The 27,256-nt window shown below is 43.1% G+C and overlaps 1 protein-coding gene across 6 annotated transcripts in view; it reads right to left on the reverse strand.

Annotated features, from left to right (window-relative positions):
- The window catches only part of ZZEF1 (zinc finger ZZ-type and EF-hand domain containing 1), a 142,742-nt gene that overhangs the window by 59,850 nt on the left and 55,636 nt on the right, over positions 1-27,256 (reverse strand). For 5 of the 6 annotated variants that reach the window (XM_009189385.3, XM_009189386.3, XM_031657285.1 and 2 more), the window contains 17 exons: positions 26,185-26,285; positions 25,247-25,416; positions 24,436-24,569; positions 20,580-20,650; positions 19,503-19,617; positions 16,039-16,198; positions 15,022-15,143; positions 14,791-14,913; positions 13,419-13,585; positions 13,253-13,334; positions 12,129-12,330; positions 10,591-10,739; positions 8,659-8,899; positions 5,047-5,126; positions 4,310-4,403; positions 2,106-2,574; positions 503-667 (listed from right to left, as the gene is read on the reverse strand). In XM_009189385.3, the coding sequence (XP_009187649.2) occupies positions 503-667; positions 2,106-2,574; positions 4,310-4,403; positions 5,047-5,126; positions 8,659-8,899; positions 10,591-10,739; positions 12,129-12,330; positions 13,253-13,334; positions 13,419-13,585; positions 14,791-14,913; positions 15,022-15,143; positions 16,039-16,198; positions 19,503-19,617; positions 20,580-20,650; positions 24,436-24,569; positions 25,247-25,416; positions 26,185-26,285 (2,645 nt within the window). The remainder of the gene's footprint in view (positions 1-502; positions 668-2,105; positions 2,575-4,309; positions 4,404-5,046; positions 5,127-8,658; positions 8,900-10,590; positions 10,740-12,128; positions 12,331-13,252; positions 13,335-13,418; positions 13,586-14,790; positions 14,914-15,021; positions 15,144-16,038; positions 16,199-19,502; positions 19,618-20,579; positions 20,651-24,435; positions 24,570-25,246; positions 25,417-26,184; positions 26,286-27,256) is intronic. The other variant, XM_017950275.2, reaches the window with a different exon arrangement.

Consider the following 27,256-nt stretch of genomic DNA (forward strand, 5'->3'; position numbering starts at 1 on the left):
CACCACATAACAATATCACTATCTGGTATTTTTTCATTTATTTATTTTTTATTGTCTCTCTCTCAATACAAAATCTGCCTTGTCCACTGCTGCATAACTAACACCCAGAAGACATTCTAGCACACTAGACACTCGAAAGAGATTTATTGAGATAATCTTAAGAACCACCTTTGAGGTACTCAGATTAACATCATTTCTGTAAGCCTTATATTTAGCTCACAGCTTCCAGGAGCCAAATGATGCATGAGTACATGAGGAATGCAATTCTTACCATCTGGTAAAGTAAAGCTGATCAACTCACCAGGAGGAATAAACATGTTCCTGGCCATTACATATTAAAAGGATATAACCCATCTTTCCTTGGAATGAGAGAATAAATTAACCAAAAGTGTACATTTGTATCCTACATAGAAATGACGCAGTTATTAATTCGAGAAGACAATCAGGATTTATTTACAATGATCTTTGCTGTTTTCCTTGTGGACCTGTCCTTTGTACTTACTTGGTAAAATCTTTCTGGCAGGTCAGAAGCTCCAACAGGAAAAGTATGAAAGGTGGATGGAAGCAGTGGGGCTGCCCAAGGGATTCTGCACAGTACTGAGTTATCCTCAGGACGTCCAGGATGCTCTGGGCCTGGGCTTTCCTCAGGGAAAGGACCTTCACAACACTGGAGACACAACGCAAGTTAGGAACACCCAGGAAACTCTTGAGCTGGGGCAGAAGGAAAACATCCCCGCCAAAGCCCTGATGCCATATATCAAAGAGGAAATAGTACTGTGAGGTAGTAGAAACACCATGTAGGAGGGGTCCCAATACCTGTTTACTGTTTTTAAGTCATCACTCAGCAGCACTACAAATCAGTTCATGCGAACTGTCCAGAAGTCCAACAACGCATTATTTAACTTAATTAATTAAAAAGGAACATTGATATTTTCACTTTCCACAGAGACAAAGCCTTACTTCTTAGGACAGGAAATTCCTCACTAACTTAAACATGCAATACTTCCAGAGATATAGGCCTACGAACAAATAGTTTGTTGGAAAATATCAAATCCTGGCTGGGTGTGGTGGCTCATGCTTGTAACCCTCTGATGCAGAAAGATTCCTTGAGCCCAGGTATTCGAGGCCAGCCTGGGTAACATAGGGAGGCCATGTCTCTAAAAAATACCAAATCCAAATTTCTCCCTGGGTTAAAAAAAGACAAATTTATAAGTGGCAGCTACCCAAAAAATGCTTCCTTTAAAAATTCTAATGGTATATTCTTGAGATATACTTTATAAACAGTATAATGTATAAATCTTACATGAAAAAATACCTTTTTTTTTTTTATTTTTATTTGAGACAGTCTTGCTCTATCACCCAGGCTGGAGTTAAGTGGCATAATCTTGGCTTACTATAGCCTCAACCTACCTGGCTCAAGTGATCCTCCTGCCTCAGCTTCCCAGGTAGCTGGGACTATGGGCATGTGCCACCACACTCAGGTAATTTTTTTTTTTTTTTTGAGACAGAGTCTTGCTCTGTCACCCAGGCTGGAGTACAGTGGTGTGATCTCGGCTCACTGCAACCTCCGCCTCCCAGGTTCAAGTGATTCTCCTGCCTCAGCCTCCCGAGTAGCTGGGATTACAGGCGTCCACCACTACGCCCAGCTAATTTTTGTCTTTTTAGTAGAGATGGGGTTTCACCATGTTGGCCAAGCGGGTCTCGAACTCCTGACCTCAGGTGATCCGCCTGCCTCAGCCTCCCAAAATGCTGGGATTACAGCTGTGAGCCACTGTGCCCAGCCTCAGCTAATTAAAAAAAATTTGTTTTGTAGATGGCGGGGGTCTCACTATGTTGCCCAGGTTGGTCTTGAACTCTTGACCCCAAGTGATCCTCCCACTTCAGCCTCCCAAACTGCTGAGATTATAGGCATGAACCACTGTGCCCACCCAAAAATTACTTCTTTAAAGAAAAAAAAAAAATCAAAAATTTTCTTGAATATTCTAAAACAACTCTTGATCTATCCTAAATATCATTTGCTCGCTTTTCACATTTCAAGCCTCTGACTAGACTGGGTACCTACAGCTTAAAAAGAGAAAGTGCTGGGAAGGTAACAACTGGCTTACCTCCTGTGCGAGAGCGACTGATCCTTAATGAAGTCCATGACGTCCTTCAGCACAGGGTATTTCTCTTTCACTGTGGGCACCAGTCTGGCCTCCTCCATGGATCGAAAGGAGAGCAGCCGGAGCCGCCCTCGGGTGAAGGGAGGCCGCCGGGTGGGTGTGGAAGGTGACAAGGGCTCTTCAGCTGTGGCAGGGGACACGTCTGCAGCAGGAAGGCCGCTGCTGGATGGCAGCTTTGGCTGGGTGTCCAGGCCAGGACTCCGATCTCCTGTGGCAGGGGTTGCTGCCTCAGTGGGAGATACGGAGGCCTGGAAATGCTCTTCCACCACAGAGCTTGTCCTCTGGCGCTTGTCGAGTGGCTGGAGATGATTGGTTTCGTCGGCAGTCTCCAACTTGTCGCAGCTTTCTTTTGAACATATGCCCGTGGGCAGAAATTTTAGTAATAGAAGACTCTTCTCGATACACTCTTTTGCTAGATGCAAATAAGAATCGTAATTGAAAAAAAAAGTTAAAATTAAATTTATTGCCTACTTCTGGAGAGAAAATAATCAAGTTAAAAATCACAATTTAGGGCAAGGGACAGCTTCATGAATAAAGCGATATAGGCCTGGTGTGGTGGCTCATGCCTGTAACCCCAGCACTTTGGGAGGCCGAGGCGGGAGCATCACTTGGGGTCAGGAGTTTGAGATCAGCTTGGGTAACATGGTGAAACCCCATCTCTATAAAAAATACAATAAATTAGCCAGACATGGTGGCACACGCCTATAATCTCATCTACTTGGGAGGCTGAAGCCGATGGATTGCTTGAGTCTGAGAAGTTGAAGCTGTAGTGAGTCGAGATCATGCCACTGTGTTCCAGCTTGGGCAACAGAATGAGATACTGTCTCCAAACAAACAAACAAACCAAAACACAAAAAGTGATACACATATTTACTGACAGAACAGAAGAACAGAATCAAATTTTATCTCATTACAGAAATCAAAATCTCGCCAGGACTATCAGCACACTTTTAAAAAAAAGTTTAATTGTAGATGTTTTTCAAGCATGTATATAGAAAAAAATACCATGAGGACCCCTCCATGTATCTGTCACTCAGCTTCAGTAATTATTAACTCAGGGCCAATCTTGTTTCACCCCCACCAACTCCCCGCTCCCCGGATTATTTCCACGCACATTCCAGCACCACACTATTGTATCTGTAAAAATTTTTGGCATATTTCTCTTAAAAATATATGAGTTTTAAAACATAACACAACCATAATATTTAAAAAATAATAGTGATTCTTTAATTTCACTGAATATTCAGTGTGAGCACACTTTAAAATCATAACAAGGCCAGGTGCAGTGGCTCATGCCTATAATCCCAGCACTTTGGGAGGCTGAGGTGGGAAGATCACTTGAGGCCAGGAATTTGAGACCAGCTGGGGAAACAAAGCAAGACCCCATCTCTAAAAAAAAAAAGGCTGTGTCACCCAGGCTGGAGTGCAGTGGCACGATTTTGGCTCACTGCAAGCTCCACCTCCTGGGTTCACACCATTCTTCTGCCTCAGCCTCCCGAGTAGCTGGGACTACAGGCGCCCACCACCACACCCAGCTAAGTTTTTGTACTTTTAGTAGAGATGGGGTTTCACCACGTTAGCCAGGATGGTCTTTCCTGACCTTGTGATCTGCCCACCTCAGCCTCCCAGAGTGCTGGGATTACAGGCGTGAGCCATCGCACCAGGCAAAAAAAAAATTTTTAATTGCTTAACAAGGGGGAATACAAAGAGGAAAAAAATTAGCCAGGTGTTGTGGCACCTGCTTGACGTCCCAGCCACCTGGTAGGCTAAGGTAGGAAGATTGCTTGAGTCCAGGAGTTGGAGGCTGTAGTGAGCTATATGACTGAACCACTGCACTCCAGCCTGGGAGACAGAACAAGACCCCATCTCAGAAAAGAAAAAAGATGTAGCTCAAAAAGCACCTGATGCCTCCTAAGAGAAGTGATTAGAAAGATGTTCCATTTGGAGCAGGTCAATGAAAAATTACTCCTCTTTGGGATTTTCTCTATTTATGATACATCCTTGCATACCACATTTAGCACCTCTATTACTTTCCCTAGGTCAACACAGCCTCGATTGAGATAATCTAGAAGGTGAGTCATTGGTTTTCCAGGCTCTGAAACGAAAACAGAAGGCTCAGGGACAACGGCTGGTATGAGCACACTCACCCAGGCTCTCAGGGTTCGCCTCAGTAGCTTCCGAACGATGTTCTTCTTCTGCTTCATTCCCCAGGCTCATGAGGGACTTCTGCTTCATCTCTAACTAGGGGAGAATTTGAGCCACATCATTATGCTGTCCAGGCAGGGAAGCAAGGACAGCCATGGCAAACTACTTCAAAAGCACACAGCATGGAGACCACAGAGTACTTTACGGTTGTATCATGTAGGAGGGGTTTGTAATACCCACAACCTTATTACTTAAAAATTTCTAGAACACTTGTGCTGCAAGGAGCTTTCTCTAAAGCCCATCTAGTACTGATAAAGAAGCAGCTGAGATCTAGAGAAATGAAGAGTCTTACTAGGGTCATAAACCCAGTCCGCTGCAGTTTGAACCAAAATTTCATCCCTATTTTACTCTGAATGAGGGGACAGCTCTACGTGATGCTGAGACCTAAAACTGTCCATGGTTACCCAGTATCTGAAGCGATGCTATTCCTCCAACTCTATGGAGTTCCAAGAAGGGATGTAAAGAGGGCTCAATTAAATCCTGTTTCCTCTATTTTCAACTGCCCAGACTATAGTTTCAAGGGTTCTAAATTATTTTATATCTATTCATGTCACTAAACTTTAGCTTAACAAAAATCCTAAAGCTATATTCTTGAGAAGAGAACAATTCATCTTAATTCCATGATATCATGGTAGAAAACCTAAAATACACCAAAATCACATGCAAAGGAAAATCTTACCATCCATATTCGAATCCCATCTGCCAAGGAATAAACCTGGGCAAACTCATCACTCAGCGCTATTTTGCCTCCACTGTTGACTGGGGAAAGAAGCAGAGACAGAGATTACATTCGGGTAACACAATTCACTACTGCAACATTAAGCACAAAAGATGTGAATCTGCTGAAGTACATAAAAAGGCCTCCTGACAATCACACACTGGGGATGGTAAGAGCGATTTAGGGAAAAACAAATATTCAATTAAGCCACAAATACCTGTGTGGGTTCTTGTGTTATTTCAAACTAACTTTTTTCAAACTAATAATTTCTAAAATGGAAATAATTTTAAAAGTGAGTAAAATATTAAAAGATATAAAAAATACTAAAAGTAAAGATTTTAAAATATTAACAATGAGTAAAAAGTAATTATTGATAAGGAAGAAAGTTCATGGTATAGTAAGTAAAAAAGCAGGTTATGAAACAGTATAAACAAAGTGATCTCATTTAAAGAGAGTATATGTATTTCAGACATGGAAGCCAAGTGCAGCAGCTCACACTTATAATCCCAGCATTTTAGAATCTATAATAATTCTAAGAATAGAATAGAATAGAATTCTAAGAATAGAATAATTCTAAGAATAAGAATAATAAAACTATTCTTATTTTTAAAATTTTTTTAAGAGATAGGGTCTTACTCTATCACCCAGGCTGGAGTGCATCATAGCTCACTGCAGCCTCAAACTCCAGGTCCAGTGCTTTGGGAGACCAAAGGTGGATCGCTCGAGGCCAGGAGTACGACGCCAGCCCGGGCAACATAGCAAGACTCTGTCTCCACAAAAAATAAAAAATTGTCCAGGCACGCTGGCATGCACCTGTAGTCCTAGCTACTAGGGAGGCTGAGGTAGGAAAATCACTTTAGAACAGGAATTCAAGGTTACAGTGAGCTACAACTGTGCCCCTGCACTCCAGCCTAGGCAAGAAAGCAAGACCCTATCTCTAAAAACAAGCAAAAAAATAAAACATGTATCGATACATATATATACAGATATACATACATATGAATATACCTACATAAAAGTCCAGGTAAATAGAAAAATGTTCATAAAGGTTCTAAGTGGTGAGACTGTGGTTAATAATTATTTTAAGCTTTTCTATACTTAAGTTTCTACATAAACAGGTTTTTTTTTTAATAATTAGAAAAATAACAATTTTTTTTTTTTTGGATACAGAGTTTTGCTCATTTCCCAGACTAGTGCAATGGCACGATCTTGGCTCACTGCAACCTCTGCCTCCCGGGTTCAAGCAATTCAAGCAATTCTCCTGTCTCAGCCTCCCAAGTAGCTGGAATTACAGGTGCATGACACCACGCCCGGCTAATTTTTGTATTTTTAGTAGAGACGCGGTTTCATCATATTGGCCAGGCTGGTCTCAAACTCCTGACCTCTGGTGATCCGCCTGCCTTGGCCTCCCAAAGTGCTGGGATTACAGGTGTGAGCCACTGCGCCCAGCCCAACAAAAAAAAATTTTAAAGAAAGATCTATGAGGCTTGCCCCTTGTCTTCAGCTAAAGCCCAAAAGATAATATACTAGAAGAGTGTGAAGCTCTCTTTTGCATCTATGTTACAATGCAGTAAGTATTTCCTGAAGCTATACCAGACACTGGGAATACTATGCTGAGAAAAACAGACAAAGTTCCTGCCCTCAAGCAGCTTATATTCAAGTTGAAAAACTCCTCCCCACCCTTTCTAACCCCAAAGAGTGACCAATTTTTAGACAAAGATGAGCAAATTTGCTAGACAAAGACCATTCTCAAAGTAGTTCAGTCTTAACTCAGAAACAGTCCTTAGACACACAATATTTACATCAGTATCTATATCATTAAGGCAGAGACAGAAAGAACTAAGACAAGCCTGGCCTCCTTCAAACCAACAATGGCAGGCATTCTAGAAACAACCTGCGCACAGCAAGACAGTTCCAGTTCCCACAGTTGTAGAGTTCCCACAGTTGACTGTGTGTTTTCTCCTCTGCAAACAGGTATGTGATATCTGAACACAGCCTGAATTTTCCCACAGCAGGTAGCCTTCCATTTCTCAGCTTTCAACCCACAGGCTTTTATCCCTCTACTGAAAATTCCTTCAAGTAAAAAGATTATCCAGCTTTCTTATTATAATTTGATTACAAAAATACATATTGTCTTTCCCCCCGACAAAATCATACAGGTTACATCACCCCCTCGATTCCTCAGCAGAGAAAAACTCTTCCATATGAGATTTGTTTCCATAAATCACTCATGTCTCAATGTAGTTTTGTTTATTTGAGCAGCTTTTTAAAGGCGATACTAAGATTTGGGGATGTAATCAAGATGTTTTAACAATCAGAAAACAAATTCTGCAAAGTGAGATCCAAAGGACTGAGCAATAAAGGTGGTAGGAATAAAAATATCAATAATAACAAAATGAGGCTGGGTGCAGTAGCTCATGTCTGTAAACCCAGCACTTTGGGAGGCCGAGGTGGGTGGATCACCTGAACTCAGGAGTTCGAGGCCAGCCTGGCCAACAGGGCGAAACCCCATCTCTATTAAAAATACAAAAATTAGCCAGGTGTGGTGACGGGGGACTGTAATCCCAGCTACTCAGGAGGCTGAGGCAGGAGAATTGCTTGAACCCAGGAGGTGGAGGTTATGGTGAGTCAAGATCACGCCACTGCATTCCAGCCTGGGTGACAGAGAGAGACGCCGTCTCAAAAAATAAAATAAGATAAAATAAAATAACATAAAACAAAACAAAACAAAACACAAAACAAAACGAGCAATAGTCAATTACCCACTATAATGGAAGGAAGCTCTGTTTTTGCTTTTTTCACCTGCACTGTGTAAAGAACACATACCCTGCCAGGTGCTTAGGGAAACCCATACCTCATCTCTAGGTAGGGTTTGAAATACTTTTCCCCTGAATAAGTATGAAGGTAGAGAGAGACTCTCCCTCCTTGTGGGTCCTGCTAGGCGGCAGGGTAGCAGGGTAAATACAGAGATGGCATCCTTAAGAGACATGAGGAAAAGAGATGGTGAGGACAAGGCTATCAGCAAAGGAAGCCCAGCAGGGTGATGCTACGAAGACGCTGCAAGCTAGCTAAAGGTAACAGTTAATACTTACAGCTTCCTCCTTGGTTATTACTACATTCAAGAACTTCAACATTTGTGATTTTAATTGCAATTTCTTAGAATGTTAGAGTGAATCAACCTTAAACCAATTTTACAGATAAAGAAACTGAGGTGCAGAAAGGTTGTCTGATTAACCTGAAGCTGCACAACTTTTGAGTTTTTTGCACTGGGACCAGGACCCAAGTGAAGGTTTCTTTCCATTATATTTCTCGGCAGTTTTCCATGAGAATTCTGGAGAAAGATAATTTACCTGCTAATTTTGCAACTCAAAGTTAGATGCCACACATTACAATCTGCTAACTGTAAATTGGCCATGAATCTTTTAATAGGCAAAGTAGGACTAACAAGATGATGTTTACAGTTATAGAAATGTGTTTATATGTTAAAATATTTTAAATGTTCACTTAAGATAGGCTTTCTTAAAACTTAGCAATTAGCCTTCAGATCAAAAACATTCCCTGTAATAAAGTTACCATATTTTTGCAGCTTCTCATATAAATCTGGAGTGCGATACACCAGAGCAGCAAAGGTGGCGTTCACAGCTTGATCAATAGTGGAACCAGCAACTATATCTGTCTTTGGGGCCTGTTTTCTACATGCCTGTATGAATCCTTTGAAAAGTTCTGAATATGGCCCACAGAAGTTCTGAGCAGGCTCTGACTGGGCAAAATCGAGAAGAAAATGGCGGCAGGGGTCGTCAGGAATGTTCTTAACCTGGAAACAAAAAATAAATCCATCCCATTTAACACATTCATTCAAAAAACAAAATTTGTTGAGCAAACTACTAGGCCAAAGCAGAAGTACAAAACACAGTGAACACTCTCTGGAAGCTTAAATCTATTTTAGGAAGACCAGACAGAGATATGAGTTAAAAAAAAAAAAGATAAACATAAATAAAACATTAAAAGCATTAGAACTAGCATTCCCGTAAAGCAAAAGCTTATCAAGTGCCAAATGCCTAGAAGGGATACCCAGTGCTGAGAATTCAAAGGAGAGAGATCCTGGCAGGTTACAGGAATTAAGAAAAGCCTCCTGGAGGATATGGGCTTTGGCCTGGACCCTGAAGGATTGGCAGACTTGGCCCTGAGGAACATAACCATTAGCAGAGGTTACGAGTCAGTGGGGAGACTGACCTGGCCTGAAGTCTCAGCTGGGGAGTGATGGGAACTAGAGTCAGATAGGTAAGGTGAAAGGAGACTGCAGAGAGCCTTGACTGTCACATTGAGGAGTTAGACTTCACCCTGTGGGCAATGGGGAGCCATTAATGGTGCTTGGCAGTGGAATGACAAGATAATGCAGTGATTATAAAAAAAAAACTTGGCAGGTACCAATGTCATAAGGCAGGTGCGAGGGCCCGGATAAAGATGCAGACAGAGGAAAGGACAGAGACGAACATCATGAGGAAGAATCCACAGGACCTGCAGGCTGACTGGACAGGAATGGGGAGACAGGTGAGGACAGGGGATGCTAGGGAGCAGTGGCTTCAGGCCTGGGGAAACAATGAGCATCACAGAAGTGACCAGTCTTTGGTTTTACACTTCTGAGTTAAGGGCAGTCAGGACATTTAAATGGAGATGCCTCACAGGAAGATGGAAACAGATACTCGGAGCAGGGAGAAAACCAGACCTGGAGACTGATATGAGGAATTAGTGCCGCAATGTGACAGGAGAAGAAAGTGGAGAGGATGAAGTCTTGGTGGGCTGTGGGGAAGGGAAGAAAGCCTGAGTAAAGCCTACCCTTCAGGGAAGGAGGAATATGAAAACTCAACAAAGGAGGCAGGTGGGCAGTCAGATGTAAGAGAAGACAGTGGACTAGCATGGATCCAAAGAAGAGAGGGTCTGAAGGAGCCAAATTTAACAGAGGCAAGGAGAACAGAAGCTGAGGAAGAGCCACTGGATTTGGCAATTAACTACTGAATAATGTGGGGCAGGGCAGGGCAGGGAGGGGAAGGAGGAGAAGTAGAATACAGAAATAGAGGGAAGGAGAGGGGAAAAATAGAGACAGGGCAAACCTTTTAGTTTTTAAAATATGATACACCTAAATCATGTGCTGTAATTCTACGGAGAACAAAAGATATAGCACAAATCATTCCTCTAAAGCTTGGCTCAGCAGGCACTAGAAGTACACTCAATTGTTTGCCTGATAACTCCACCAACAGAGATTTACTGAGCACCTGCTACATTTCACCCAAGACTCACATTCAGTATTTCTGAACACCTATTGTGCACTGGCCCCTGTGGGACACAGTGGCGTTAACAAATTAACAAGGTATAGTTTCTGGCCTCAAGGAGCTAACTGCTTAATACGGGTAGTAAGATAGAAACACACATGTTTATAACTTAAAGTAATAAATACTCTTTAGGCAGTTTCCAGTCTAAAGAGAAAGAGAATAGAAGAGTAAATACCTCCTTACTATTCTGGTGTGGGTGAGTGGGCCAGCTTGCTTCTAATTCCAACTCCGGACAAATCTGATGCCTGAAGACAGGTTTCCACAGCGGGGAGCTTAGGACTAATGCCATTTTTGCCTGAGGTATAGCCATGTTACTTCCTAATTCTAGAAAGAGAAGAAGACACGTGAGAGTTCTATTTTTGCCTTAATATATTGAGAATCTCTGAAATGAGAAAGAAAAGGTTAAAAAAAACCATGAATACTATTAAAAGAGAAAATTTACCCACATACCAGAATGTAATTGTGATACTCTGTAAACACACATCACAGATTACGCTAAACCAGCAAGTCCTGCAATACCGCTGCTCTGTGGAACAACTTCAGTTACAAGGAACCTTTGCAATGACTAATCTGTTTATAGTAAGCTGAAAATAGGGTATGAACCATTTCTGGCATGTAATATGAGGCCATTCAGGAACATTTAATTATGGAAAAAACATTCACAATTTGTAAACTTAATTATGTAGCAAATAATAAATATCCAGCATAGATGTGTTTACAATGAGCATAGGGAAAAGAATAGGTGGAAATAAAAATGTTAATAGTTATTTCTTTCTTTCTTGGAGAAATATGAAAAGAAGAAAATGAGTTACTTCTGAGTGTCAGGATTAAGGATGATTCTATTTTCCTTTGTTTTTTTTTCCATTATGTAATTTTTCTATATTTTACTTCTAAAATTGGAAAAACTCAAGAAATGATAAAGAAATAAAATACAGTAGAAAGTTTTATTCTGTACTTCTTGTTCCCTGGAATAATTAAATAACTAACTAAATTGAACACATCTTTTTCCTTTTGTTTTAAGAGACAGTCTCTCTCTGTTATCCCGACTGGAGTGCAGCAATATGATCACAATTCACTGCAGCCTCCAACTCCCAGGCTTAAGTGATCCTCCTGCCTCAGCCTCCCAAGTAGCTGAGACAAAAGGCATGTGCCACCACACCTGGTTACTTGTTACATTTTTTTGGTACAGATAGGGATCTCACTACACTACCCAGGTTGGTTTTGAACTCCTGGGATCAAGAAATCCTCCCACTTGGCCTCCTAAAGTGCTGGGATTACCAGCATGAGCGACCTGGCTCAGCCCTGAATGAATCACTTTAAAACAAAATTCATATTCACGTATCTACATATATTTACATAAATATTCACATATTTAAAGGATATGCAATCAACTTATTCTATATTCCTGCCTTTTGGTTGGACTATACCTACACCTACTTACAAAAAAATGACAATGTTGCCAAACAAAAGCTGTTATCCTCCACAGACAGAGAACCCATGGCATCCTTCGTTCTATGTTCCAAAGTCTAAGGCAAAAAGCTTCATGACAATGGTGTCGAGCGGACACTTTATTCTTTTGGTTTAAAAGAAACTGAAAGGGAATATTATTAACCCCCTGCCATTAAGTGGAGATGACCTACAAGAGGGCAAGCACGCACCTTGCACTTCACCATGGTTGCAAGGAGAAGGGAAGGAACGAGGATGTGGACTTACGATGCACAGACTTGAGTGCCATGCACTGCGAAGCTAGGCGTCCCATCAGCCGGGAGACAAGGAGTTGTAAATCCAGCCCCCAAGACACAGCAACATCGGGCAGGCCGTAGGCAGTGACAGTGAATTTGTAGCCCCATTCGTTGTGACTGCTGTCAGAGTGAAAGAGGAACTGCAACCGAGGACCGGCCTTGAAGGTCACTTTCTAGAGACAAACAGAAATCATGTGGTCAGACAGATTAGAGGAGTGCTTCAGAAATAAGCATGTTCTTCATGACTAGAAACATCTCAATTTAAAATTGATCTCTATTTCCACACGTCCAAAATGACTAATGGAGAAATGTACAAAGGGGTGACGGAAACAGAAAATTCATAGCCGCACCCCATGAAGAAGGAGAGTTGGCAGAACACTGCTGCTCAGCTTTTTACACCTGGGGTGACCGTCTGTCCACTACCTACTCAGCCAGTGGTCACATTTCCATGCCTCTGCTCCTGCCAAGACCACTGACCACGGAGAGAGGGTCAACAGTCTGAGGCAGCACTAAACCTCCAGCCCAAGAGCTCAAGCAGCTCTAATCGTGAGGCAGACTCTTGGCTTCCACCACAAGGTCTGGGCCATCCTCCTAGACCCACCAGCTCTTCCCGTTATACAAAAAATTAGCCGGGCGCGGTTGTGGGCGCCTGTAGTCCCAGCTACTCGGGAGGCTGAGGCAGGAGAATGGCGGGAACCCAGGAGGCGGAGCTTGCAGTGAGCTGAGATCCGGCCACTGCACCCCAGCCTGGGCGACAGAGCGAGACTCCGTCTCAAAAAAAAAAAAAAAAAAAAAAAAAAGTATGAAAGTTCTTCATTTACTCTAGGCAAGGCTGTCTGCTGCAACTACTCAACTCTGCCACTGCAGTGCCAAAGCAGCTATAAACGATAAACAGGCATGGCTGTGCCCCAAACAATGTTTACAGAACAGGTGACAGATTATAGTTGGTCAAACTCCGATACAAATCCTTCCTTTCACAAAAGTGTAACATAAACGCTTCCCTTCAAAGACCTTACCTCTACTGCCCCCTGAAGGCCGACAAAAGGAAAAGCGTTGGTGCAGCAGTAGGTACCTCTTTCTGGGACTCTCACTCACCTTGGGCCATTTATCAGTGCCAACTTTTGTGTCATAGCGTGTTTTCCGACCTCTAGCGTCGGTAAATTCCAGATAATCATACCTGTGAAGGCATAACCTCTATTAGCTTCCTTCTCTCATTGTTGACCTGTTATCGCTTGGGGGTAAAAGAACATAGAGGTCTTACCTTTTTTCAGTTTCACACCTGTCATCAAATTCCACCTCAAAATAGGTTGCCCCTGGGCTAACAAAGACAGATGCCTCATGGCAATTATTTTCATAGTTGTGGGCAGATTCCTTAGTCCACGTATGTAACACCACAGGCTGTTCCTGTTGCCAGGTCTCAACATCCAGCTATGATAACAAATGAGCCGGGGGGAGAAAAGGTTCTATCACTCGACACCTATCCACACGCAGCAGACTGTTTCTCTATCAGTGCTCCAGGCAAAGGGGTTTTGACAGCCCTGCACAAACCAGTACACAGGCTCGAAGACATACCTGACGTTCCCATCTTCACAGACAGATCAACATACATCCATCATGCAGCAAAGCAGATGTGCTTTTATGATACTACAAAAAAACTCTGTGACCAGCTTTTACCTTTTAACTACGACAGAACTACTTTTTACAAATCATTACCAGTGTGAATTCCCAGTGGAAAAAGTACTGAATGACTGAAGACCTCACATTCCTACTTGGGACACTGGCAAATCTGGATCCACTCTCCCTTCTCCTCCTACCCTCCTTCTTTTTTTTGGGGGGGGTGCCCGGGGGGGGTCTTTGCTTTTTTACCTATTAAATATAAATGCCTTTTCTACCGCCATGAAGTTGTTATGAAGCTCACACAAGACAGTGATTAAACGTTATGTATGCAAAATTAAGGGAGAAATGTCTTCTAAAGACAAAACCTTCTAATTTGCCTTTCAACATACATTTTCTCGGCCGGGCGCGGTGGCTCACGCCTGTAATCCCCGCACTTTGGGAGGCCGAGGCGGGCGGATCACGAGGTCAGGAGATTGAGACCATCCTGGCTAACATGGTGAAACCCCGTCTTTACTAAAAATACAAAAAAAATTAGCTGGGCGTGGTGGCGGGTGCCTGTAGTCCCAGCTACTTGGGAGCCTGAGGCAGGAGAACGGCGTGAACCCGGGAGGCGGAGCTTGCAGTGAGCTGAGATTGCGCCACTGCATTCCAGAATGGGCGACACAGCAAGCCTCCGTCTCAAATAAATAAATAAATAAATAAATAACAACACACATTTTCTCTTCTAGACTTCAATTTTTTCATTCACTTAAATGGTTTTCATGTAACTTCATAAACTATAAAATGATGAGATTCATCTCTACAGCTTTTCGTCTGTGTCTCCTTTCTAATGCTGACCAGGCCACATCAACTTGGACTGGTATTTACCCTTGTTGGCAAGACCGCTGATAAAATCAAGGGAGCCTTCTAGAAGCTGCTCAGCTGTGCCTATCTACAGTCCGCTGTCCACTTCACTAAGTGTGTCCCATCACTCCTGAGAGCAAACACAGGGCGGCTCAAGTGCCAACTCGAGTTACCTTCCTCAGTCCTCCTTCGGGGCCACTACAGAGCTTCTTCAGGAGTTCTGTGAGGACACTGAACTCTCGCAAGAGCACGCAGTGTGGGATGTCTAAAGGGCAGAAGTCCAGCAGGAAGATCACCTAATGGAAGACAGATGAAGTGCTCAGCATCCTCCTTTGGCTGGGCCTGGGGATGAAGATCCCCAACCCCTTTCCGGTTCACTACAAATAGCTGCCAGTTTGTCTTACCAGTTGACGAGCTGCCATTGAAAACACTGAATTACATAATCTTTCTACTATGGTTTTTCCACTGTATTGTGACAAAAGGGATTCCAAAATCACTCTCATGCTTGCCAGAAACTGTCCCACATCTGCCAAAACAAAGAACATAATTAATATTTTATGCAGTAGAAATATCACATGCCTAGTTATCACCACGGACAAGAATAAAGAGGACTACAGACGCTGTGGAGGAGATTCCACAGCAAAGATCACAAGGCCATACAGTGTCATCCTAAAGCATTCCTCTGGGAGGAAGAAGCAGTGTGAATTTCAGTAAAAGACTACTTTTAAAGGGAGTTTTTTTTTGGTCTTTTGATGAAGTGGAGGAGCACTCGTAGAAGTGAAATTACATGCCTGACTAACCCAGCTGTCAGCCTCGCCTTTTCCTTCTGTTTACAATGAGCCCGTGCATTAGGTGGACCAATCTAACAGGCCAAGCTCTAAGTGGCAGGGCCCAATATAAGTGTTCTCGTCACAGCTGCTGGGACCAAGTTTGATGGTACTAAATTTTCCATGTATAATTTGTCAGCACCTGTTGGGTTTCATATAACTTTCTGTGAGTTTACAGAACATGAATCTAATTATTCTCAGTAATCAGCAAAAGTCACAGCAATGCTTATACACCTTAGATTTTTAAAATTCCAAGACTTTCATTTTTAGATGACTGATTAAAACAGGGATAGACTCTCCCGAAGAATGAGACGTCACGTAAGAGTGCTATATGACTGCAAAACCAGCGTTTAGGCTGTGAAATGATCTAATTCTACAATAAAAATACTTAGGCATACCATGCTCAGAGAGGAAACTGGACAAAAAGACATGCTGCTGAATTTTATTTTAATTAGACCAAACCAGTCCAAGAATCTGAATTGTAAAGAAGAAAACCATATGCACACGTAATGCATGAGTTACTAAAGAAGAGAACATACTCAGAGTCAAAACCCAAGCGCCATCTGTTTTCATGGATTTCATATTGAAACTCACATTTTTCAATAAGGTCCACGGCAAGATCTTTGGCTCCAGAGTCCGTGCTCTTCAGCTGCAGGTAGCACCAGGATAGCAGGCTGCCTTGGACGGACCAGAACAGGGAGAAGAGCACAGAGCCAACCTCCCCGGGGGCCCCACTGAGCATTAACAGCTCGCACTACAAGGGAGGAGACAAACAGAAAGCGTTCATGACAAAGCCATTCACAGAGCATAGCCAAGGGCATCCTCTAAAGCAGCAGCTGTCACCAGCAACAACAAACTATAGCTATGAAAACAGTCACGACACAGCTTTCAACCCAGCAGTGACCAAGAAAGATGGTATTATGAAAACTCCCCTCTTTCCCTCCAGCTTTTCGGAACCTTTACAAAGGTTTTTTATTCCACATGACATCTCCTTCTGCCACCTCAGGAACCTTACCCCACTGGGTATCTCTTCTTTCTCTTACATCTTAAAATCTCCTTTCTCTGGCTCCTTCCCTCAAGCCTTCAGTTAAACCGCTCCCACCTTAAAAAAATAATCATTCATGCCTCTATGGCTCTCTAACCATCACCTTTGTTCTCAAAAGTTTCTTTGAAGGGTTATCTGACCTCCAGACACGGAAGACTGTACACTATATGATTCCATTACAGGTAAAACCCAGGCGATACAGATGCACTGTGTAGGAGTAAGTAGAAAGAAGAACAAGGAAATGGTGAACACAAACTTCAGGATGATGGTTATGTCTGGCAAGGGAGGAAGCCAGTGAGCCATGAAAAGGTATGTGGATGGAGAGAAATGAACTCAGAGATACTGGGAATGTCTAGTCCTTAAAAAAGACCCTTGCTGCACTGTTACAACTACCTGATTATATATTTGCTCCTCAAGACTGTGCTTTTCTTACATCACTGTATCCCCTGTTCCTAGCACAGGGCCTAGCACACAGCAGGCATTCAGTGGATATTTGTTGAATTTGACAGATTCATGAGAAAAATTTCAGACTAGGTACACTTCTGATCACCTTTAATTTTTTTTTCCTAATTGAACCCTAACTCTTTAGTATAACTATAAATGTCTTTTACTGAAAGATAATTCAGGGAAACACATTAATAGCTGCATCTCTAGTAAGGAGGTTCAATGATATCTGTAACTTCTTTTGTACCACAGGTAAGTGAAAGAGAAGAAAAGGCACACATCTGATCTCCAAATGGTATACAATTATGCGAAATTCTCTTGGGCAAATGCTATCTCATTTCTCCATGTACATCTTAAAATGAATCTGGCCTATCTTCCCTAGTGGAAAGAGGACAAGGCTCTGAGTCAAACAGCCCTGGTTTCAGTCCTGACTCTAGCGCCTACCCACTCCTCACACGCGGGGCAGCCTCGATGCCTGTGAGAACCAGGGGAGAAGACTGAAGTTTTCTGCCCAATGGCACTGATGATGTAACTACAGAAGAAAGACTGCTGAGGGGGAGAGCTTAGTTCAGGCTTCAGGGATCTGAGAAACAGGTAGAATGTGGACGAGCTCCAGAAGAAAGGGAAGGTATGGGAAATGTAGAAATAAGGACGGAGATTAGAATGAGCCATGGCTAACTGGGGCCGAGAACACATACTGATGAGCTGTAGACTGAAGCGAGTTTTTTAAGGAAGACTCAGAGATGGGCAGAAGAGTCTGGGAATAAGCCAGAAAGCAGAAGTAAGAGAAAATTAATGTGACAGCAAAAAGCAGAGCATAGTTTTTGATTAAAAACAAAGTTGAGGCTTATGAAGTCAATGTTACCCTAGATCTAAATTAATACTAGATCTAAACAGTGGACAGTGTAACAGCAACCTTGGCACATGATAACCTACAAGCAACCTACAAGCGCTCTGAGGTCCCCATCAGTGAACTAGGGGGGATACCTGCTGATGGCCCAGCACGCCAGGCAGCTGGGAATGAATGAAATCATGGCTCTAACAGCAACTCAAAACACTAAGGCACCCGCAAAAATGTGAGAGATTTAAAGACACTAAGTTCAGTCAAAAGATACAAGTTATCAGCCACAAAAGAAAAGCCACCTTCAAGTCCACATCATTAGACACCTCAAGGATGTGGTTTGGGCTAGTGCGCCACAAACTCTCCTCCAACTCTCTGGTTCCCACGTTTAGCCCAAAGAGGTAGTTCTTGGTCTCCTAGTACGGGGGTGCTATCACTTTAGAATCTCTTGGGGTGCTTAGAAAAATGCAGGTTCTTATGCCCTATCCCTAGAGATTTCTGAATCAGTAGTTTAGGGTGGGATCTAGAAATCTTTTTTCTGTCAAATATCCCAAGTGACTGATCCATCTGGAGCATAAACTACATTTTAAGAAAGAAAATCTCTTATACTTTTTAAAAAAAGGCAAATTTAAAAAATCATTAACACAGAAAAAAGATAATATACTTTCAGATTTGATTAGTCCACGAAATTGCTAAGAAATCTGAATTTCTTTTTTTGAGACAGAGTTTCGCTCTTGTTGCCCAGGCTGGAGTGCAATGGTGTGATCTAGACTCACCACAACCTCCACCTACCGGGTTCAAGCAGTTCTCCTGCCTAAGCCTCCCGAGTAGCTGGGATTACAGGCATGAGCCACCACGCCCAGCTAATTTTATATTTTTAGTAGAAAGGGAACTAATTTGTAATTAATTAAATTAGCCCAGCTAATTTCGTATTTTTGTATTTCTCCATGTTGGTCAGGCTGGTCTTGAACTCCCAACTTCAGGTGATCAGCCCGCCTTGGCTTCCCAAAGTGCTGGGATTACAGGCGTGAGACACTGTGACTGGCCCTGAATTTCTTTTTTAAAGTCCAAGTAGTCTTCCTGAAAATTCACACCACTAACACATAACTATGTTTTGGGCTCACTGACAACCACTACAAGGGGACTTGATACAAATCCATTCCTCTTTTTCCACAGTAAGCATTATCGAGCACTTCTGTGTTTTTATTGTTTGCTGACTACCAAGAACCGTAACACGCCTCACTCATTTGCAAGGGCTGGCTGGGAAACCTTTGTGATCATTTGTAAGGGTCAAGTAACAAAGTACATTCATGCCAGGCACAGTGGCTCACACCTGTAATCTCAGCACTTTGGGAGGCCAAAGTGGGAGGATTTCTTGATCCCAGGAGTCCAAGACCAGCCTGGGCAACATAGAGAGACCTCGTCTCTACAGATAATTTAAAAATTAGCTAGGCATGGTGGCGTGTGCCTGTGGTCCCAGCTACTTGGGAGACTGAGGTGGGAGGATCGCTTGGCCTGGGAAGTGGAAGCTGCAGTGAGCTGTGATTGTGCCACGGCACCCCAGCCTGGGTGACAGAGCAAGACCCTATCTCAAAACAACACCAACAGAAAAAACCACAACAATGTACATTCATACTACAAAGAGGCAAAGGGGGACACAAGAGACTGCCACGTCACATGCCCCCACAAGCATGAGACAAAGAAAATAGTGAGACAGCCATCGGATACCTCTCGAGCAGCAACAGACAGGAGAGTGTCCATGACCGCCAGGACTTCACTGATGTTCATCTTGGCCAGGTCGTTCTTCTCAGGTAAAAGCAGGAGGCCGCCTGGATCCTTGTCACTGAAAGGATACAAATTAGTCCTGACACCTGGCTTCAGGAGAAAGATTTTTATACTGTCTTAAAAGTTTCCAAAACAGAGCGCAGAAAGGTTTCAGTGTCAGTTCCATGGGACGGGAGGAGTTTGGGTCGGGAATACAGGCCGCGGACCCAGCTGGGGCTGTGCCGCTGTCTGTCCACATGTGCTTCCATTAGCACAGACTCACAAACCCTCCAGTCCTGGAAGAGATCCTGAGGCAGAAGGCTGATGAATAAATCACCTTGGCCACCAATATGAAATACAGCTCATCTCATGACTGCTAGCTTGAAAGTCCTGGCTAAACGTTCCTTGTGTCTTCAGATGTTTTCACAGGACAGCCCCAGGCCCTTTCAGCATCCTTGCCACTTGATTCCGAGCACATTTAAACAGACAGTCCTCTAAGTCTGGCATCCATACCAGGTATAGTCTGACTTGCAGGCAGTCACTCAGGATACTAGTTCCCTTCCTCCTTCAAGAGTCGATACCTCTAGTAATGAAGCCTACAGGTAGTAAAGCCTACCTCTAGTCACGAAGCTTCATACCGGTAACTGCAACAGGCAAAAATCTCGAAACCCTCCCCTCCCAGCACGCTTCCTTCTGCAAACTATCACTCTGGGCGTCTGTAGCTGGTTTTAACGTAGACACGAATACAGGACCCTACATTCCTTTGGCTTCAGTTTTTGTTGTTAAACATCACTCAGAAACTGAAGTGTTCAAAAAGACCCTCAATGGGCTCAATTTGAAATTGTCTTAAAACGGATGGGAACTGGATTGGGCTGTCAACAAGATTATTAGTTTACTACTATTTGGGTCGCCCACAGAAACTCGGCTTTCTAACTGGGTGGAAGGAAGTACTACTCCGAAGGTACATAAAAGGGCGAGCTCAAGAAAACAACTCTGCAAAGATTTGAGTTATCTGACAATTAAAAAGAACGACCAACTTACCTAAAATACGTGCACAGTGAACGGAAAGTGAGCTGCAGGGACTGCTTGTGCTCCTGCTCGGTGACATTCTTCTAGAAAACCAGAAAATGTACATTCAGAAAATCTAGTCCGGCCGGGTGCGGTGGCTCAAGCCTGTAATCCCAGCACTTTGGGAGGCCGAGACGGGCGAATCACAAGGTCAGGAGATCGAGACCATCCTGGCTAACCCGGTGAAACCCCGTCTCTACTAAAAAGTACAAAAAACCAGCCGGGCGAGGTGGCGGGCGCCTGTAGTCCCAGCTACTCGGGAGGCTGAGGCAGGAGAATGGCGTAAACCCGGGAGGCGGAGCTTGTAGTGAGCTGAGATCTGGCCACTGCACTCCAGCCTGGGCGACAGAGCGAGACTCCGTCTCAAAAAAAAAAAAAAAAGAAAAGAAAAGAAAATCTAGTCCATGATATTCCAGAGACCTAGAGCAGCAATGAAACATCACCACCCCACTGTTCCCAAGTATGAGGAATGCCAGGCCAGCCAACTGCCTCACGGCACCCCACTAAAACCTGCTCAAGTGCTAAGATGGAGAGAACCAACCATCTAAACACAAGGTGGTAGGTGCACTTGGCTCACTGCCAAAGTCAACAGGAGGTTCAAGATTCCTGCTTAGGGAAACGACCGCAAAAAGAAATACACTTTTTTTTTTTTTTTTTTTGGGGACAGAATTTCGCTCTTGTTGCCCGGGCTGGAGTGCAGTGGCATGATCTCAGCTCACTGCAACTTCTGCATTCCGGCTTCAAGCAATTCTCCTGCCTCAGCCTCCCAAGCATCTAGGATTACAGGAGCCCACTACCACGCCTGGCTAATTTTTGTATTTTCAGTAGAGATGGGGTTTCGCTATGTAGGCCAGGCTGGTCTCGAACTCCTGACCTCAGGTGATCCACCCACCTCTGCCTCCCAAAGTGCTGGGATTACAGGCGTGAGCCACCACGCCTGGCTGATAGATACTTTTTGCCATTGGACATGCCATCCCAAGAGCAATCACATCTCTTAAGGGTATGGTATCAGAAGATATTGAGGAAGTGCCTGATGGAAAGAGAATTGCTTAGCACTATATAAAAGGTTGGCAGTGCTATTTAACTTCTCAGCATGAGAAGACACTAATGTCATTCAAAAAGTCGTATGTCCTGTTTCTATTTTCTGCGTAGGACACGTGCTAGGAAATTACTCATTTGCTCAGCTACCTGGTAAATTCTCGCACCAAACAAGCAGGACAGAGACCCACCCACAGTCCAGCGGGTCAGGTCAGCTGATGCTGTCAAAGGTTATGCAACTCAAAATGTGAGAAGCGACTCCTCAAGCTGGTATGTAAATTTTATATGCAGCTGGAATTACACAAACAGATACACGCCCTCTTCTCTGAAACCTTCCTCAATCACTTAGCCTCAACATGATTCTCCTCTTGCATATGGAATCAGTTTTTCCTTGTGGCAGTGTCCCCAGTTAGACTGCAGCCCTTTGCCATCAGGGAGCACATTTTATGCTTCTTTTGTTCGTTCCCTTATTTCTTTGCTTTTTTTTTTTTTTTTTTGAGACGGAATCGCACTCTGTTGCCCAGGCTGAAGTGCAGTGGTGTGATCTCAGCTCACCACAACCTCTACCTCCTGGGTTCAAGCAATTCTCCTGCTTCAACCTCCCGAGCCGCTAGGACTACAGGCGTGTGCCACCACGCCCGGCTTCCGTCCCTTATTTCTATAGGCCTTTGTGCATCCCACAGACCACTTTTCTTAGGTTTGCTCACTGGCTGCCGCGTTAGAAATGCCTTTTTAAAATGCTATATCTAGTTTCCTTTGTAAAATTCTTTTAAATAATTATATTAGTTGTTTGACTACACAGACAAAAAGTAATCTATAATCACATCAAAACAAATAAATGTTTTATTCTTTCTAGTAACACTTCTTTCCCTTGTCCTATAGCACTAGCTAGGCCCTCAAAGAGAAGCAATGAGAGTGAGCATTCTTGTCTTAGTCCGCATTTTCAAAGGAATGCTTCCAGTGATCCACCACCAAATACACTGCTTATTGTAGGTTTTGGATACATGCCCTCTACCAGATTAAAGGAGTCTCCTTCTATTTTGAATTTGCTAATGAAACCATATTGTTTCACTGTTTTAATCATCAGAATTTAATCTTACTAAAAAATGTTTGGGCCGGGCACGGTGGCTCATGCCTGTAATCCCAGCACTTTGGGAGGCCGAGGCAGGCGGATCACAAGGTCAGGAGTTCAAGACCAGTCTGGCCAAGGTGGTGAAACCCCGTCTCTACTAAAAATACGAAAAATTAGCTGGGCGCGGTGGCAGGTGCCTGTAATCCCAGCTACTTGGGAGGCTGAGGCAGGAGAATTGCTTGAACTTGGAGGGCGGAGCCTGCAGTGAGCTGAGATCACGCTACTGCACTCCAGCCTGGGCGACAGAGTAAGACTCCATCTCAAAAAAAAAAAAAAAAAAAATTTTTTTCTGCATTTAGTGATATGTTTTTTTTACCCCTCTCTGATTTCATTTATAGATTTTCTACTGCTGAACCATCACTGTATTTCCAGCATAAATCCAACTTGGCCATAATTTTGTTTATATGTTGTTGGACTGGTAAAATTATATTTCATTGGGGTTCCTGTAATTTTGCTTTCTCGTACGCATTTCTCTATTTTATCCCCTTGGTATACTCACATTTCCCTACGTTTTACCATCATTGTAACACAGGAACCTCTGAAGTTCCCCTACCTAGGTGTTTTTGATATGGCCTAGAGAGAAAAATGTTTGTTTTGTTTTACATTTTTTTCATGTATCATACTTATTTTCATATACAAATACTTTCTACAGAATTAAAACCCTGGATCTTTGTATAGGATATTCCATTTGGTAATACAGAGCTTACAGATACTAAAGGCATTTTTCACTTTGAGTACTAATGTCTGAGGAACACGAAGAAGTGGTCTAGGAGAGTGACAAGAACCATTTGAGGAATAATACTTGGTGATACCGGCCAGGCGAGTGGCTCACGCCAGTAATCCCAGCACTTTGGGAGGCTGAGGTGGGTGGATCGCTTGAGCCTTGGGCTTCAAGACCAGCCTGGGCAATATGGTAAAACCCATCTCTACAAAAAATACTAAAATTAGCCAGGCGTTGTGGCATGCACCGGTAGTCCCAACTACTTGGGAGGCTGAGGTGGGAGGACTGCTTGAGTCCGAGAGGTAGAGAACACAGTAAGCTGCGATTGCACCACCGCACTCCAGCCTGACCAACAGAACAAGAACCTATCTAAAAAACAAACACACAAAAAAACTTGGTGGTACTAGTTTTACAGATACATACTGAAGTATTTATGAATAAAATGTCAGTAAGTTACTTTGAAATAATAATGGCCAGTGGGGAAAGGAGGAAAGCGGGGGTGAGATAAAACAAGATAAAACTGTAGATAAAACAAGATTAGCGAGAGTTTATGACTGTTGAAGCTAGGTGACAGGTACATTTGGGGGACAGGGGTATTCACTATGCTATTCAGTTGGCTTTGGTATTTGTTTTGAATTTGCCTATAATACAAAGTTAAAATGTTGAAAAGAAAGGATGGTTGTAGGCAAGTCACAAAGATGAAGGAGACTACACTGTCACTTTGTGAGACATCAGATCATGAAACACAGATTGGGAATATGTGTCATCCCACTCTGAGTGCCATGTCCTTAGATATCTGTCCCACACAAAGCTCTGCATAGAATATTAACAAACATCTGGGACGTTGCAATAGACAATATATTCAGAGATAACAAAGCCTAGCAAATTTCATCCTCACAGACTTCAGAAATTGAATCCAGACTTTTAGTAATAATTACCATCATGGTGAAGAGATGGTTCCGCCGGGTCTGTCGATTAGGAAAGAAGATGGCAGCCCCATTGAGAAGGGTATTCCTGACTTCTTGTTTTAGTATCTCCATGGGCACAGAGTCTCCATCCACCCTGTCTACCACTGATAAAATGAACAATGGCATCAGCTTTCATATATTCCATCTATTCGCTTATACATCTGCTATAACTAGCCTATAAATTCACTACTCTCCATTTTGTACTGAATACCAGAGTGAAGAAGTATTTCTGTACAGGCCAGGTGGTACAAAAAATTGCCTTTTATTTGGTTACATTTAACTAAAACAAAGACCATATGTATCAGTTTCTACGTCATTACTTCCCTGTCCTTTTAAGACACAACTTGGCAAAGCCTTAAGTGTAACTTCAGATGGCCACGGGTTTCACTCCCTCTCAATCTATCAGTCTCATCTCAGTGAGTTAGTTGAAGTTAAGGCTCAATAGTACGACAGGAATGACTCTCAACATAACACAGCTATAGATCTGAAACCAGGAGGAAGAGAAGTCAGTTGAGGAAGGAATAAATCCTGAACTCAAACTAGTAACTCAGCATCAGAGGAAACACTCGTTTCCCACAGCAGCAATCCCTTTCTGGGGGATTCCCACAGCAACAATCCCTCTGTCGGGGATTCCCACAGCAACAATCCCTCTGTGGGGGATTCCCACAGTAGCAATCACTTTCTGGCTCGCATCATCATAGGACACCCCTCTTCTCTATCGCAAAAGGCCCTCCAGGCTACCCACACAGGGTTGCATTAAAGAAAAAACCCAAATCCCTACCATCACACAAGTGTGTGTAGAGCTCCTTGGCAGCCTCCACTCCTTTAGGGCTCTGGATTGGAGGTTTCTCCTCCTCAGAAGCAGCCAGTACATCTCCCTGCAGTACAGAGAAGCAGCTCTGGAGGAGCTGCAGAAGCAGGGTTTGGGCAGAGATGCATTCTTCTCTCGGGCTACAGAAAGACAAAAAACATCAGAGAGCAAAAGGGCAAGTTGCATTTACTCTCCAAAGCCATATAGCTGTACAAAGGACTTTCCTCTGGGCGTCAGGCTCGGTGAAAATAATGCCAACTGAGAGGAAGAAGGGTGGACCAGAAAGAACACTACCAGACATCTGGAAACAGATCCCATCTGACTCTGCCCACTGTGGGGAAGGAAGTTCATTTCTTTTTTTCTTTTTTTTTGAGACCGAGTCTTGCTCTGTCTCCCAGGCTGAGATCGTGCAGTGGCGATCTCAGCTCACCGTAACTCAGCCTCCCAGGTTCAAGTGATTCTTCTGCCTCAGCCTCCCAAGTAGCTGGGACTACAGGTGCCCACCACCACGCCCAGCTAATTTTTGTATTTTTAGTAAAGATGGGGTTTCAGCGTATTGGCCAGGCTGGTGTTGAACTCCTGACCTTGTGATCCACCCACCTCGGCCTCCCAAAGTGCTAGGATTATAGGCGTGAGCTACCGAGCCCGGCCAGGAAGTTCATTTCTGATCCTACTTTTTCATCTGTAAAATGAGGACAGTACTGTAATACTCGACCTGCTTACTATTGCCTAAATATTTTATAGAAATCTGAGGTGTTATTTTCAATAATAACCGTATCTTTTAAAACGAACCACAAGCACTGGCAGGAAGTAAAAAAAATTAGGAAAAAAAAGTCATCCACTTAGAATAGTAAAACTCAGTGTTTTCAGTTTACGTGATTATCACCTTATAACAAATTCTGACCTACTTTTGCTTTAATTTACTGTAAAAATTCCAGAAGATCTGCAAATCAAGACCCGTGAAGTCCAGAAAAGATTTGTATTTTAAGCCACTTTCCTTCTGCTGCACCTAAAAATAAAGATCAGAATAAATAAAATTGAAAAATGCATTTAGAGAAATACTGTAATGCCTCATTTACTTCTCGTTGTAAAGGGATGAGGTGGCTCTACATGAGTGAGACTTTCATATTGCTGATGCTTACTCTTTACTATGAAAAGGTTTGCCAACAATTATTTTTGGTTTGAAACTTTCTAAAATATATGTGTGTGTTATATGTACGTATGTATGTAAGTGTATATATATACACAACCACCCCCCCGCAGACACACACGTCACATGTATCCATGAACACTCCTGACTTCCTAACCCAGCACATAAGCCAATCTTTCCTGGATGATTACTGTCCAGGACTGTACGACAATATACTGATGCCCTCCACACGTGTGGGCTGAAAGCTATCAACCCTTCGGTAAGCATGTCTGTTATTTCCAGGCATCTCCTTCTCATTTGCTCTTTTCTACTGACATAGGAGGTCTGAATAACAAAGACCAAACAAACCTTATATGAACTGAGTCACCAGCCTCTGAATGTGCCCTGAAGCAGAATGGGGCTCAAGAGCGGACACTGCTGTACACTACACATGCGAGGGCCCCCTCCACTGAACTCCCGAGGCTATGGTGATGGCTTTAAGAATCTTCCTTTGAGTGAGTTGTCACTGTGTTATATTACTGACTGTAAGAGTCAGTATCAAAAAAAGTCAGAAATCGAAAAATCATTTTTGATTCGAAATCCTGCCATTATTTTCGTATTTTCAGTAAATAATGAGAATTCACCTAGACTTCAGTTATAATTCTTCTAGGACTTAAAGAAGATGCAAATCCCATGAACTTGTTCTGTTTGTTTCCCCATGGCAGCCACTGCCAGGGCTCTTGAAGATGTGTCTGTAGGTCTACTCCGGGAGAAGCCACACTGATGGCCACAGGCCACTTCACTGACTCATGCCATGAGTGCCAACAGCTCACTTTCCTCAGCTTTTAATG

This window comes from Papio anubis, chromosome 17 (genome assembly GCF_008728515.1).
Source record: "Papio anubis isolate 15944 chromosome 17, Panubis1.0, whole genome shotgun sequence".
In the NCBI taxonomy this organism is placed as follows: Eukaryota; Metazoa; Chordata; class Mammalia; order Primates; family Cercopithecidae; genus Papio; species Papio anubis.